General features: G+C 39.9%; 1 protein-coding gene across 1 annotated transcript in view; it reads left to right on the top strand.

The window, feature by feature from the left end:
- The window catches only part of RGS6 (regulator of G protein signaling 6), a 215,153-nt gene that overhangs the window by 116,684 nt on the left and 81,402 nt on the right, over nucleotides 1-17,067 (top strand). Inside the window, exon 3 of the mRNA XM_072428837.1 lies at nucleotides 81-180. Within this exon, the coding sequence (XP_072284938.1) occupies nucleotides 81-180 (100 nt within the window). The remainder of the gene's footprint in view (nucleotides 1-80; nucleotides 181-17,067) is intronic.

Genomic DNA, 17,067 nt, shown 5'->3' with positions numbered 1-17,067 from the left:
TTTAAAGTTGACAAATGAACCAAAATGGTATGCCTATTTTTCTTATCTTGTAGTTACTAAACCTTTTTTTAATATTACAGATTGAAGATATTATCACCAGAATGCAAGATGATAAAGCTGGTGGGGTACCTATCCGAACAGTTAAAAGCTTCCTGTCTAAAATCCCAAGCGTAGTTACAGGTAAAGACATTTCATTTGCCTTCCTTTGATGTATAAGCTTTCTTAGAACATAGAAGGTACATGCCAGTTAAATTAACTGAACACTTCCAGCAATATTGTAGCATTTGAAAACGTCATGCTGATTGGAAAGGATACATACTAATAGGCAGGTTATTCACTGCAAGGAGATGTAACCATTTCAGAAACAGTATTGTACCTAAATTTCACTTGGTATGAGCATTTTGTTATCAGATGTACAGCAAAATTTTAACCTAAAGTGAGAGAGCATTATTTGGGACAGCCAGATGTGTTGCATGCACACTGAACATTTTGAAAGAAGTGGAAAACAGATGGATGACTCCTTTATATTCTACTGCTCCTTCATTGTCCAATGGAAGGCTGAGATAAAAGAGGTGATTATACTATATTGCCTACCTGCAGTAATGACATTTATTGACCAAGTTACTTGGTCTAGCAAGGTAAGGCTGAATTGAATCGCAAATCTCTTAGCTGGTATAACTGTGCTGTGTATAGCTTTTTGCATAGTTTGACTTTACCATACAGTAGGGATTAGTAGCGAATGAGCAGTGTAATCTTTGTATTTTTCTTTACTAGTTACTGAAAGTAGACATAATAAAAAGTAGGGATGGTGCAAATAGTCATTATGGAATAGAAGAATTTTGGAGAGAATCTTGACCCAATCTGATCAAACATTTTAAAGTGATTTTATAAAGGATAATACAATGATAATTATTTGAAATGCCCATGGAAGGAATCTAAATTGTTAATCCAATCACTATTATTCATTCCCAGCGGGTATCATTTAACCAGTTTCAGTGAAAGTATAGTCTTGATTGTGTAACATAAGTCAAAAACCAAAGAAATTATTAACTTTTCCATTTTATGTTTACATCAATGGATTTACATCAATGGATTCATGACATAGCTTTTAGAAACCTGGATTGAGAATGCCCCACCACAGCCACCCACACACTTGCCGCTGACTGGGGTTTAGGTTGATAAAATGTATTCTTTCAGTGGCACATTAGCAAAAAGTTTTAGGTCCGGAGAAACGTTAAAACCTCAGGGTGTTAATTTTTTGTTAGTTTTTAAAGGGCAAGATGTAGTGATTGGAGATATAAGGCACAGATAGTTTGCCTTAGATTTTTTTTAAGATGTAAGTGTTCCAATATTAACTAAACAGAACCAATTATATGAAGGATTCTGCAGAAAGATAGCAGCTTTTTTCTAGTCGGTAATGTTATAAAATTATATAGAAATGAAAATAAGTGTTCAGTTGGTAAACATAAACAACGTTATCCACGACTTTTTTTTTCATAAATAAATTCCAATGATTTATTTTTCAAATTAGCTCTGAGGTTGATGCGGAAAATTGTTCCTATTCTTTGGCTTTAGAAATAAAGAAATGCTCTTAACATGCCACTGAAAAACGCAGCTAGGGACAGACCTTCTGCATATAGCTCTGTAGAAACATAAGAATTAGAATCACATTCTATTTTACATGCTGTTTTCGAGGCATAAAACTGCAGCTTTCTTTGTTACCCAATTAATTCTGCTTGAGCTACACGCTGTCACGGGGACTTACTCCAACAGATAATAGCAGTGGCGTTTCTTGAAAAATGTCAAAATATCAAGAGTGTTAAACTAGACGATGATACATTTCATCGTTATTTGTTACAGTTCCTTCTGAAAAAGGGAAAAGCTCTACCCTGGTTTCTGCTCTGAAGCAAACAAAAGGAGGCGTCACTTCTATTTATTCCTAATTTTATGGTACAGCGCTCACCCCACCTCTGCAGCAGTCATGGTTTTAACCACACTGCATCTCTGCTAATCCCATGCTACAGGAATTTGGCTGTGACCCATTTACAGTAGGTCTGCTCCAGAAATTTTGGTCATACACAGCGTGGACTTCTTAGACACGCTGCACTGTAAATGTCAGCTGTTCTAAGTAAATGCAGTTCTATGTTAGAAGCATTTCAACAGTTTTTAAATAAAAGTGAGAAAGAGTAAACATAGCTGAAGCTTACAGAGCAGCGAAGGTTATCACAGTTGCATGTAAAAGAACCAGCTCACCCTCTATTTACTTACCGAAAAGAGCAGTAATGCTTATCATATCTTTGCAGTTAAAGTGCGTATCTTTTGTCTATTGGAAGTGTGTTGTGGCTAAGCTGTGTTTTTACTGAAAAAAAATAAAGGATGAGTTTTACTTTTATGGATGTGCTGACTATCACTGTGTTAGGAAGTCCCATAATGCAGCAACCTGTAACAAATAATCAGTTACATGAAGTTAGATCAGTAAAAGATACATTCTGTTTTTATGCCACTTTGCCAGGTTGCATATTGCTATGTATCTTATTTAGTTAGCCTTTTAGAATGCACGTTAAGCTGGAATGTCTAATACCACATCTACATAAGTATTCAAACCTTTTACTTAATATATAGTTAAAGCACCTTTGGCAGCAATTGCAGCGTTAAGTTTTTTTAAGTATCATATTCCCTCTTCTTAGATTGTAAGCTCTTTTGGGCAGGGTCATCTCCTCCTCCCTCTGTGTCATTGTTTGTATCTGTATGTCATTTGTAACCCCTGTTTAATGTACAGCACTGCATATTATATGTTGGTACTATATAAATACAGTTTATTAATAGTAATAATGATGCAACATACTATGCACACCTGAATTGGGGGGTTTTCTGCCATGCCTCCAAATTCCTCAAGCTCATTCAGATTGGATGAGAACTGTCTGTGGGCAGCTATTTCCAGGTCTCTAAAGAGATGTTCAATAGGGTTCAAATCAGGGCTGTGGCTGGGCCACTCTAGGACATATACAATGCTGTCCCTCAGACACTTTTGGAGAGATCTCTTTCTTTTAGTTGTGTCTTGAAACAAGAGGAGAAAAAATTCATAAAAACAAAGCCAGATAATCAGCAATGTTACATAGTTCAAAAACTCAGGCCCAGTGTATGTCCAGGAGTCTTAGCTATCTTTCATGGGCATAGCAGAATTGCTCATAGCTGTGCAACTGCCCATCATTTTTTAAACAAAAGATTAATTGGCATCTAATAGGGAAGGTTATGCCGGTAAGGACAATGCAAACAGGTCAGTTTCTCTGTGCTTATAGCAGTGTTTATTGATGTCAAATGAGGGAATTGTGGGGTCATCAAAGTTGCTACTTTAGAAACCCCATTCTCTCACTATAGAGAAACCCCATTCTCTCGCTATACACACAGCAAAAATGTCAGACAGCCCCCTCAAGTCTTTCAAGTCTTCTCCAACACCTCTGTCCCCACATTCCACACTGCATTCTTCAGCAGCTGCACCTTTACCATTTAAATGATTCTTCTTTCTACTGACCTTTAAAGTTTTGGGGGTCAGAAGTTATAATTAGAGCTGAACTCCAGCCTTACCTTGCCTTTTCCACATTTGTAGATAAAACTCTCCGGTGCTGAAAGTGACTAATATTATTAAACAGAAGACTGTTCCAAAGACACGAGTGATGCCGAGACTACAATTCCCGGCATTACTTGCGTCTATAGAAAAGCCCAATGCGGAGCCACGCATAGAGAGCTGTTCCATAGACGTGAGTGATGCCAAGACTACAATTCCCAGCATTACTTGCGTCTATAGAACAGAACAGGCCGCTGCTCTATAGATGCGAGTGATACCGGGAATTGTAGTAGCGGCATCACTAGCTGCAATACATAGTGGCAGGCGGGCGGGCCAGATGCAATTCATTTTCAGAACTCTTTGGGGGGCCAAACAAAAGGACCTTGCGGGCCAGATTTGGCCCATTGGCCAGAGTTTGACACCCCTGATTTATATCATTTTACAACATTTATTTATGTCCAAAGTTGCGCTGATTTTTTGCCAAGATCTTGTATTGATAATGGGAGTGTTGGACCACTGTGTAAATTGTGTCTTCTCCTAAAGATTCTGGCAATGTATGTGTGTGTGTGTGTGTGTGTGTGTGTGTGTGTATATATATATATATATATATATATATATATATGTATTTATATCCTGCTTGTGCATTTGGTTACTTCTTTTCTCAGCTGTGCTGTTTTTTTATTCTTTTTAAAACTGGACCTGATAAAAGTGGAACTGGTCATGGTACTCTAGCAGGGCCAACTTCACTCTTTAGCACTCAGGAAGCAAGCAGTGTAAGCAATATAGAAGTATATACTTTACAATGATTATTTCTAAAATACTTTAAACATGTGCATTTAGTGATAAAAAAAATACCCAACACAAGTGAAGTAATTCCTCACAATTCTCTAGATGATACAAAATTCTTTAAATCACGATCCATTACATTGCTTAAGTTTTAAAAACTTGGAGATCTGTAAAGTAAATTCTAGCCAGAAATAAAATGCCTTCCTCCTACATAAAGCAATGTTATCTCATGGCATAGATATGAAATATTTTTTTTGGCTATCGCCAATGCTTTTTTTATTGATTGCAGTTTTATCAGTGCTAATTAAGGATCTATCAGTATCTGCAACATGTCTTCATTTATTTTCGGGCCAGACTCATTTGGTATATTATTCTTAGGAAGCCTTGATGCAGACCAGGCCACATACCCTTGTTTAATTGTACACATTAAAGTGATGGAAAAGAGAAATGTAATCAAAATTGTTATATAGAGAGAGCTAATGGTATTTACAGAAAAAAAATAAACATGTCAGAAACAGTAACAATATTATTGTCTATTTACCTGTCCGTTTTTCTTACATACTGTGATTAACAGAAATCAAATTATTCCTTAAATTTTTATTGTTATCTGTGGCCCTACAGCAGAGAATTGCTCTCACTTCTGGGACAGAAAGGTAAAGAAAACAGTAAACAGCTGACAGAGACATAAGCCCTTAACTTTTGCATCCAACCCAGATTATTTTGGCTGCATTTAGGTTTATATGGTTGTCTTTTAATATACATTAACAAAATCACACAAATACAAACTTTAAAATAGTTTGACCATGAATTTTACAATTTCGTTCCTTCACATCTACTGTGTTTCTCAACGGGTTTCGCATTTATTGCTTCTTCAGGAGAAACACATTTTATTGTATATATAGATTTGTTCTAGTGTTCAGTTATAGTCATAGATTTATGGATAAATCAGTACCATAGAGAGAAGACCCAGGGACCATGAACGGAAGACCTGAGTTGTATGGGTCATGAAAACCATAGTCATATACCAGTGCAGATAATTTCTCCCCAGATTCTGCTGGCAGCTGCAACAAACATATCCATCTTCAAAACCACCCCATCTGCCTCTACGTTAACAAAGAATCCCCAATTGAGTACTTTTTTGTTTGTATGTGGAAAACATATTTTACCATTATCATTGTTTCATATTAACTTGCTTTTGAAATACAGGTAGTCCCCGGTTTAAGGACATGCCTCATACAGGAAACTCCAAGATACGAATGGGGCTCCCCTGCTCGCTCCTGTGCAGGACGGAGGTTTGGAGCGGTTTGCATGACTTGCAGAAGAAATCTTTTGCTAAACACAGCTGAGGCAGTGGGTGATCTTAAGGACTGGGCACTTTCTGCAGCCTCTTATAACTCTTTAATGACCAAGATAAACTCTGCAGTTGTTTCTCTTTGCATATCAAAGCACAACTTGCTCCAGAAGTTAATGAATGTCTAGCCTCTATAAAAAATTTTTTTTTTTGCTTTGTTTGTGATTAACTCACTGTGAGGATTTTATACAGTAACACCACGCTGCCTAATAAGATGTTGAGATAAACATCTGTCCCAATTGCATTTATTAAAATAATGTACCTGTTCTGACTTACTTACAAATTCAACTTAAAACCTACAGTCCCCATCTCGTATCTAACCCGGGACTACCTGTAGTAGGACACATTCAGTCCTGAACACAGTTCTTATGAAAGGGAACCACAATATGCAGTGCAAAATGAAAAAAAATAGTACTTAAATTTAACAGTAATGTCTATGCACAAGCATTGCTGATGTGAAAGATGTTTTTCCTCACAGAACTGGATTTTTACTTTAATCTCTCCCTTTGGGCCTGATTTATTAAAGCTCTCCAAGGCTGGAGAGAATATACTTTCATCAGCGAAGCTGGGTGATCCACCAAACCTGGAATGTTTTCAATCCTGGACCAGATCCATTCTAGGTTTGCTGGATCACCCAGCTTCACTGATGAAATTGTATCTTTTCCAGCCTTGTAAAACTAATAAATAAGGCTTTGTCTTAGTACTAGTGCTAAAAAAAATCCACATTTTTCAATTGTCTATTTTCATAGATTTTGTCTATATTCCAGTTCTTATTGTTCTTTTCAAGCAGGTGTGTGGCTGCAGGCTAGTGTCTGTGGCTGGCCAAATAATCACATGGTATTTTAGTTACGTCCATATTGACATTTTAGGAGTTCTCTGTGTACTTGATGAAAAGATAACAATGCTCACATTCAAGTAATAATATTATGGTTCTGTGTTAAACCTGCAATCACATTCATTATTAGGTGTTTGCTGTCAATTTGATCAGAAACCAGAGACACAAGTAATTTCCTTATCTAAATTCATCTGTTATTCATGCTGCAGCAATAGCTCAGATGTTTGAAATGATAACTATTGTTTGATATTTTTCATGTTTTCATTTTGTAAAATGGAAAGTACATGAATGCTACAACTTATAGCAGTAATGGCACAGTTCATATTTTATGATTGATTTGATACTATCTCAGCATAGCATTTAACTGTTCTTTGTTTTACTGAACATTTTTTTCTTTTGGAACCAAATCTCTTTGTCTCTCTTACTTCTTCAGTTGTTTTTGTATGCAACTCAATGGAAGAAATGTTATATGATTGTCAAAAAGGTTTTACAAAACTAACCTTTTCATTTAACTTCTAAATCATTGTATTTTATATTGTACAAAGGAAATATAAAAGAAAAAATCAAGAAAAAGATTTGTATAAAGGTGACTTGGTGGTAGTGTATCATTTGCCTTAATACAGTGAGTTATCGTGTGTCATGCTTTCACATTTAAGAATAAGGAAGTATTTTCAGTAAAGTCTTTCTTTTTAGATATCCTCATATATTTAGGACATATGCAGATGTCTATCTCTCCTATACATATAAGCTGCAACACACAACACAGTACTAATGAACACTGAGAATGCTGAGCAGCCTTACTCTTCCAGGGGTTGTGATGTGGCCAGAAGAGGGCTGAAAGGGTGGTGGGAGGGGGCACACACTCGCTGCTCCTCTTTTTCTAGCTAGCCAGGTTTTATGTCTCAGAAGGGGTCTAGTTTTAATATTAATAATTTTTAATTTAAATTTAAAAAAATGTTTTCAATATATTGTTTATTTATGTTGTTTTCTTTGAAGCTGCAACTGCCTTGTGCAATGCAATATGTTTATCTGCAGTGGCATTTATGAATGAATGATTGTTTCAGAATTAAAACAATAATTCTGATTGATGAAGAAACCTGATTGAAGAAGAAACCCTTTGTATGCGGAAGTGTTGGGATGCTAATGTGAGATATTCCGATTCTAAAGTTTGCATGCTTTTAAAACTTGTATGGACACCTATACATTTTTTTTACTTGTGATATGTTCCCATATGCCCCCCCCAGCAATTTTGGTAACAATAGCAGGTTCAGGAACTTTGTAATATAAATAAAGAATGGCCACCATTAAAAGACAGCTTTTCCTGCCTATATACAGTAAGCAGAACTAAACCCAAAAAACAAAAAACTCACCTAGTGGTAGAGGGAACAGATCCAGATGCCATGGACAATGTATCTCCTTCGCACACACAAGACTTACACCATCATTGGTTGCCCAATACCTGAAGAGGATTTCTGTGGCCTCAGAACACTTACCAGCCATCTGATTGAAGCATTGAAATTACAATTATCAGTAAATAATAAATACCTTATTAAGCTTGTAGATTTAACTTTTTACCAGTTTTATAGAATGTTAAATAGGGGGGACCACTGTGCCTTCAAACCACCGTAAAGCAATTTTCAAAGAACTGTGAGCACTGACATCTTTGCTTTATAAATTTTAAAGCCTGTCTTTGACAGATTAACTGTGACTCTTTAGTGACATAAAAGTAAAAATAAAAGCTGACCAATACAGAATGGACCTTTAGCATTACAGGCCTTAGGGAGATCTTATGCCAAGATCATCTGTCTCAAGTGAATATCTGCATTTTTTTAGCAGACCCCCCTTCTTCTGTGCCTTACCCTGTCTTGGCACCCGGCAGCAAGTACAATTATATATGAGGACATCTGTACTCCCTGTAATCTTTCACATTTAACCTGGCAATCTGTAATCAACTTTAGTAAACTTTATCAAGTTTCTCGGTTACTACAGTATTCAAAATCACTCCCTCATATTTGCTGATCTTATGTATTGTAGTCAGTTTTTACTTTTACCTCATCAATAATTCTTAATGCTGTTTATTTGCCTCTTCTGCGTGTTCTCTATATCTGTCCTAACTTCTGTAGCCCATCAGTCTCTCTCCTAGCAGTACAGTTTCAGCCTCACTTGCCCAGTTTGGCAGTCTTGTGTTCCTCCACCCATACCATCTGTTGGTATTGTTTTTCTTTACTCATCACACATATCACTCCTATTTTTCCCTTCCTAACTCATTTATCATTTCTATGTTTCCCTACCTACTTTGTACATTGGGTTCATCTTCCTTCAGCTGTCCTGTTTGTCACGTCTGTTATTCTCCTATATGTCCTATATTCCTCCCGAGCCCCATCTGTTTCAATGTTATTTGACTTATGTTTTCTTATTTTTGTCCAATTTGTAAGTTTAAGACTTTACTAGTTTGTCTTGTTTAAAAGATACTTATCTTTCCGGCGATCCCGGAAACAAACAAATGTCAATGTCAATTGTCAGCATCCAGCACACACTGTGAGGCTGTGCACAGCTGAATGGGGATTTTAGAGGTAGATTGGTTCCTGAATCTATCCTGTGCTGTTATTGGCTGTTGGAACTTTATAGCATCTCTGTTTCCAGACTCCAGTGCCTGTTGTAGCATTAAGCTGGGCTAACTTGCTGCTGGTGTGTTATTTCTCTGATTTACTGTCGCTGGCCTGGCCTGTTTCTGACCCTGTAAGTTTAAGCTGCATGGACCGACCTTTCGCTGGGACCCTGACCCTGCTTGTGTCTTGCCCCTTGTGTTCCTCGTCTGGTGGATGGATTACCTATGTATGACCTCTTGCTGTATTCTGGACTTGTCACTGTTGGAATCCTGGTACCGCATGACCTGAAGAAGAGATACATTGGAAGGGGCTGATTGAAAATTAGCAGTCACATGTTGAAACATATTGGTGGCTGATAGCAGATATGAGTCCCATGGGGCCCAGATTGCTGTGAATTTGTCATATCTATCATAAATCCTGGCCATAAGGTGTTCCATAAGTGGGACTTCTTTTATTCTATCATATAAGTCTATTAAGCTGGGAGGTGAGGTAGATTTCCAATGTCTAGCAATAGAGACACCTGGCTGCGGTGAGTATGTGACACACCAGTTTTCTATTCAGCTTAGTGAGATTGGAAATAGGAAGGCCCAGCAGATGAGTAACTACATCGAGCGATATAGGTATTTCCAGAATCTCTGAGAGAAGATTGTTGACTTTTGCCCAATAGGGCCCTATGAGCGAACAGGACCAGAAAATATAATGCAGTTCATTTGGAGTAAAAGGAGTGCAAATTGAGCTCCTATGGGCACTATCCCAAATGATTCTCCAGATTTCAGGAGGGTAACCATGGGGTAATTGTAAAAGGAAAACATGCAAAATGAATACCATACATTGATTATGAAGAAAACCTGAGCATCCTTCAGAGGCATAGAGTAGAAGAAGGAGCAAAAAGGTCAGCACACAGGAAAAAAACTAAAAAAGGCAAACAGAAAAAACTACAAACACAAACAAACAGATATAAAAACGTGGTAGGGGTAGCCAAGAACCCTCGGCAGGGATCACATCCTTGGCCAAAGGTCTATCTGAAAAAAAAAATACAAGAGACCAAAAACAAGCATGGACAAGGAGGAAATACCAATGGGAGGCATAGGAGGAGGGCGAACAACCAGGATGGCGTCATGCATTAGGGAGAGTATCCCTAGGAGAAAGAGTAAATGTCACACTTACCTTTTCCACACTAAAACACAGGCATTTCTCTCCTGTGCATGTGGGCAGTTCTGTCGCTGGGGGTGCCTCTGTTTCCAAGCTTTATTAACTCCGTCCATGCCACTGGCCAATCAGAAAATAGCCTCAGCCCTGGCTATTTAGTTAGCTCGCAGACTGCACTCAGTCTTCGTGCAATGTGTCTCGAGCCTCTAGTTCTGTGAGCTAGTTCCTGTTCACCTGTAGCTTAATTCAGTGTTTCTTCTGTCTATCTTCTGCGTTAACCCCTCGTTGTCGAGTCTGTTTGCTCCCAGTCAGCTTCCCTGTGCTGTTCCAGTGTTCCTGTCAGTCTGTGGATATCCCTGAGTCTCCTGTGCCTCCTGTTGCTTCCAGTGTCTCCTGTGTTCCCTGTGTCCGCAGTGGCCCCTGTGCCACTATGGTCTGTTTCCTGGATCCCCGGCAATTGACCCCTGGCGTGTGACCTGACCTCTGCCTGTTTGCTGCCTGTCTCAATCCCAGCTTTCCTTGACTATCCGCCTGCCTTGTGATTTTGTACTGTGCTTGCCCACCTTGGTGTGCCCAAGGACCGCAACCTGGACCGTAAGCAGCAGCGCAACACCCTCACCATCACAGGCTCTGGAGGGGGGACCAGGAAACATCAGGGAAAATTTGTAGTTGTGCCCCATCAAACTCAATAGCTCTCATATTTCTGGCTGTTCGTATTATTTCTTCTTTCAAGGGATAGGCCTGCAACCGACAGATAACATCCCGTGGTCTCGAGGGGGTACCTGGTGGTCGTAAAGCTCTGCGCACTTTCAAACCGTATAACAGAAGCATGAGGACAGCCTAAGATGCCATTGAAGACCGCCTGTATCACCAGAGCAAGGTCGGCCTGTTGGGTGGCTTCTGGGAGGCCGCATACTCGTATATTGTTGCATCTATTTTCATGGTCCTGTAATTAAAGCTTGAGATCTCTAATTGCAACAGCTTGGGAGGAGGCCCGTTCTTGAAGTTGTAAGACCTGGGTTTTCGTACCTTGTAAGTCATCATCTTTTGTATCCACTCTACCCGCCAGATTCTGGAGGTCTGTGCGTTGGATGCAAATTTCTTCCTCTAAGGCTTCTATAACCTCCTGTTCTAGAAGGTGAAAATCATCTTTAGTGGGGAGGTGCTGTACATACGCTTGCCAGGAATTAGCACTAATAGATAGAGTGGGCTGAGGATCAGAAGGTTGCGGTCGTGAGGCAACCAAGGGAGCAATATCACCTTCTTAGCTCCCTAAGTCATCCCAGCAGACTCAGGGGCTGAAAAGGATTTTAATAAGAATGAGAGGATGGGGTAGCGTGCCTCCTGTTCCCAGAGGCAGCAGTAACCCTCTGCCTTCGTTGCTTGGTCAAAGAAACAGCTGTGGTGCCCGGTACAGCGTTAATTAATGCAGGCTGGAACGGAGCTCAGCTCTCACGCGTTGATTCAGGTCCCCGTCCAGGCCACGCCCTCTCGTTAATTTTTTAGTATAGTTTTTTTACACCGCACACATTTTCTTTTCTTTTCCCTTCATTTAGTTCCCTCTATTATCCAGATTTGTAATAGTTTTTTCTATTCTATTTAATTCTATTTAGTTTTTATCAATTAATCTACATACTTATCATTATTTTTACTCTTATTATTATTGTTATTATTATTATTATTATTATTAATAAACATGATTTATATAGCACCAACATATTACGCAGTGCTGTACATTAAATAGGGGTTGCAAATGACAGACATATACTGACAGTGACACAGGGGGAGTTGAGGACCCTGCCCTGAAAAGCTTACAATCCAGGAGGTGGGGGAAGTGTCACACAATATAGGACAACAATAATAATAGGACAACATTGTTATTTCTTTAGTTGACCACTTCCTTCCATACACCTTTAGAACATAGCTGCTTATCCATTTTTTTCTATAGTGGCTATTTGTTACAATTTAGATTGTTAGATTCTAATATTTGTCTATGTTATGCATTTTATATTCTATGTTCATCAATTTTAGATTTCTTCATATAGGTAGATTCTAACTTTGCCAGCCTATATTGCCTGTCACTATTTGGTTCTTGTGACCCCAGGCATAATTATAGTATGTTATATAAGCTTTTACCACAAGTAAGAGGGGTTTATCTGTAATCTTAAGTGGTGCTACATATTGATATTTAGCTCTCGGTTGGATGTTGGATGCCCAATTTGCCAGTCATGCTCCGAGAAATAATACTATTGCTAATACACTTCCAGTTCACAAACTTTTGCATTAGGTATTAGGGACACTGGCTTTTAGTAAGTAGGAAGTACACGCACATAAATACATAAATGACTAAACAAGTAGTATAAAGACACACACTTTTCTCATTAATAAAAAAACAAATGTTTTAAATAAATAAAAAGCACCCAAGGATGTTTATAGCTACTTTTATTATTGATTTTTAACCCCCTTTTGTTCATCCTGGATCATCCTGAATTAATTAAAAATAATAAGAAAACCTACCTAAGAGGAAAATCTTAGCTATTCCTAATTCTGTGAATTTGCAAGGCAGCTATTTTCAGCTTTGACCATGATACCTGTAAGCCCCTTGTTGTGTTCCAGAGAAAAAGACATTGGAAACACATGTGATGCCAGGTTTTATTGTCATTTAAAACTGTTCTTAATCTGGAAGCAACCTACTTCATAAAATGCAGTATATGTAACTTCAGTGGATTTTTTTTCAGCAGTTAGAGTACAATGGCCTTGGTTTGTCAAGCCACCACTGCAATTGAGGTGTACTAAGTAGCACTTATGTTATGTTAAAGTGGCTTTTTAATACTATCATATGTAAATTTAGACACTGTTCGGCATTTCTTAAGTGCTATTGTGGTTTGATGCCTTAGATCCAGTGTTTCACTGACATAAATTCTGTTCTGTACCACTTGTTCTGGACCAACGTAGCTCTAAGTTCATCACTCACTCTTCTATCTCAGCCCACAACCCAACCTCCTTCCCCATAAAAGGAAAAACCACCACTTGGAACAAATTGGCTGAGACAGCTGTTTATTAAAACAAAACATCTGAACCAATTAAAATTAATACACATAAACATAAATGACCAACTTTGAACAAAAAAAACCCTCCCCCTTCCTCAAACACAGCTTGCGCAAACCACCTGATTGATTGCAGATCCTGGAAAGCCACACCAAAACAAACAACACCAACCTCCTGAATCAAGCAGGCTGAAATCTTTGGCCCCCAGGCATACCCTAAGCCTCGGGAGCTGATACAAACCGACTCACACTGACCAAAACAGATGTTAGCCAATAATCCGATACCCCTTTTGTAATAACCGTTCCATCCTTATCCAAACCACTGCTTCGCAGGATCCCAACCACCACAGCTCACAAGGGAGACCCTAAAAACCACATGTTAATGCCCACCACAGTAAGGGGAACACCATCCCTACTCAAATACTGCTTCTGTATCCACTTCTTTTATTAACTTTTATCCTTGCTTTGTTTAGCTATTCAACCAAATAGCTATGGCTATTCTTGCCATCTGCCATCGAGTCCTAGCCACCATGTCAGACCACACCACTACTAGGCCCAGAAAGTATAATCTCAACGGCAGAAAGTCCAATCTGATGTCCCAAATTAAATCACGCATAGACCATAAACCCAAAATGTTTCCTCCAGCATGGATAACCACAACATCTGGTGGTCTATCCAACCATGCAAATTTATTTATCTCTGCCAGGAGCTGGCTCCACAGCATGCCTGGAATCCCAATCCACCAGACCGATTCGATCTTCCTGTCCAATCCAAGCTGACGACTATTAGGCTGTACATCTGCTCGTTTTGCGTCTCAATAGACGTAGGCATGCCCAACAAGCCAAATGAGACATGAAGCTTCTCCTAAAAGAAAAAACAAAAACTCAGATAACACATGCACTGCACTAACTCCCATATCCCCCACCCTTATCACAGCCAAGCCCCCACCCAGCACAAGTCCGGCGCAATAGCACCATTGACCGACCCACCTTTGGGAAAGGAAAGATGATGGATGAGCCTGAACATATTCATCTTCTTCTTAGGGACAACGCCCAACGGGGACACCACAAGGTCCGCAAATAGCAGCTACTCAAAAGGGCTGCTCATCCTACCCAACTCAACCTCCTTCCGCAATTTCCCCGCCACCACCTCCGGATGCTCCAAAGCTGACCTCAAATTTTTTGGGACCCACAGCACCGCTTCCAGCCTGCTGGGATTGTGGAAACCATCCTGATACTCCACCTCCAAAGTCTGCACTATCGGTTGAGACCTATCAGTATATTTGTCTAGAAAGAGCAGCATCCTGTCCACCAATACCTTCGTCCTCCCTTTTTCCAAAACTTTCACCTGGTCAGCCCCCCCCCCCTAGCGAAAACACCACGTGGAGGCATGGGCCCCCCACAACCTGTACACCAATGCCAGAAGCGACATCTTTGTCCAAATTTACAAGATCCCTCATTAACCTCCCGAGCGGTAATCCCGAGGGTGGCACGGAAAAAAAATAGCTAAAAGAATATTAAATAAAGCGATACCTGGTCTGTCGGCGTCCTCCATCATCCTGCCCGTCCGCTCTCATCCTCTGGCCATGTGCTATGCCTCCCATCAGTGCGTGCGGCCGTTGCGTTGGGGGAGTAGCGGGAATTTCAATTTTTTTTGTATTGGATTCAATACAAAAAAACTGTAATAAATCTAATGCAAAGTAAACAGTATATTTCTGATCATTGGAGTGTTACAGTGTTACAGTGTCCTGCCTGTCTGTCATTACCTTTGATTACTGACCTCTGCCTGACCTTTGATTACTTTTCAGCCTGCCCTGACCTCTGCCTGACCTTTGAAAAATTCTCTGCCTGCCTGACCTCTGCCTGACCTTTGACCACATTTCTGCCTGCCTCCTGCCTGACCTCTGCCTGGATTCTGACAACGTCTCTGCCTGCCGCATGCCTGACCTTTGATCAAGTCTCTGCCTGCCGCTTCACTGACCTTTGCCTGGATTCTGACCACGTCTCTGCCTGCCACCTGCCTTAACTTCTGCCTGAATTCTGACCACAACTCTGCCTGCTGCCTGCCCTGACCTCTGCCTGGATTCTGACAACATCTCTGCCTGTAGCCTGCCCTGACCTCTACCTAGATTCTGACAACATTTCTGCCTGCCGACAGCCCTGCCCTCTGCAATGGCCTCTAAAAGGCATCTCTCAACTCAAGCTGTTTTTGAACAACTTGAAGACAGCGAGAGCGACTTGGAATTGCTATTGGAATCACGTGATTCGCCTAGAGATCTGTCATCGGACACCGAAAGTGACAACGAAGATTCTGTCACTGAGGTTAGTGATGTTCGTACTTTGTGCTCGATTGACATTAGTCAGGCTCAGCCAGTGCCCCCAAGCTTCACATTTACTGCGGCAACTGGCCTGAACGTAGAGGTGGTACACAACACCTTGGCGTACCTGGACTTATTTCTAAATGACAAAGTCATTCAGAAAATAGTTAGGAAAACCAACAGGTACGCCGAGCAACAAATAGCTGCTACACACAGGAGGTTTTCCAGAAGCAGAAATTGGGAACCTGTCATGGACATTTGGCTTTTTCTGGCCTAGTTATTCTCCAGGGAGTGGTGGGGGAACCCCTGCTGAAGTGGTATTGGTTCACAAAGAAACTAATTGCTACACCTTTTTTTGGCACAGTTATGGCAGAATATAGACTTGGCTTGATCATGAAATACTTACATTTTTCCAATAATGACACTTTTGATGAGACCACTCATCCTGCACCTCAGCTCAAAAACAATTGGGAGGTCTATCAGATGATCTTAGATAACTTCAAAAGCAGCTATGTGCCAAAAAGAGAAATAAGTATAGACAAAAGTCTAATGACCTACAAGGGGAGCTTCAGCTGGGTGCAATACATAGCATCCAAGAGAGCACGGTTTGGTGTGAAATCATTTATGCTGTGCGAATCAGCAACAGGCCACAATTTGAACTCTCCAATATACACTGGGAAAGGCACAAAATTTAGCCCCATATTCAGCAGCTATGGAGTGGCAACATCATCTGTCCTGTCACATAATGAGCCATTGCTCAATCAAGGCTATTGTGTCACTACAGACAATTTTTACAGCTCCCCTGAACTATTTGATTTTTTCATCCAGCATAAAATGGATGCTTATAGAACAGTTAGGGCTAACAGGCCCGGAATGCCATCCAACAGAAGCTCAAGACTGGGGAAATAGTTGCCTGGCAGAAAGGCAAAATGATGGCACTGCAATGGCATGACAAGAAGGATGTCTGCCTTTTGAGCACCATACATAACACTGCCACTGCTATGACAAGAACATGAGGTGGGAAAGAGATCCTGAAACCACATGTTGCCTTGGACTTTAAAAGCACCATGGGAGGTGTTGACAGAGCCAACCAGGCGATAAATTTCTATCCGGCTGTTAGAAAGCAACAAAGAAAATATTACAAACAGATTTTCAGACATCTTGTGGAACAATGTTTGTGGAATGCCTTCATTTTTTTCAAACAACAGAATGACAGGCCTGTACCTCACCTTGATTTCATTTGGAAGGTTTGTGAGGCCATTTGTTTGAAATACCAAACACCACAAACAGATTTTTGTGTTTCTTATTAAATTTAACTTATTATTTTGACATGATTTTGTGTTTAAAACTTACAGACTCTTGTTTGGACATAACATGAGTTATGCCTAAAAGTTCCAGGCCTACAATG

This window comes from Pyxicephalus adspersus, chromosome 12 (assembly GCF_032062135.1).
Source record: "Pyxicephalus adspersus chromosome 12, UCB_Pads_2.0, whole genome shotgun sequence".
Classification (NCBI taxonomy): Eukaryota; Metazoa; Chordata; class Amphibia; order Anura; family Pyxicephalidae; genus Pyxicephalus; species Pyxicephalus adspersus.
This window is presented reverse-complemented; position numbering and strand designations above follow the sequence as displayed.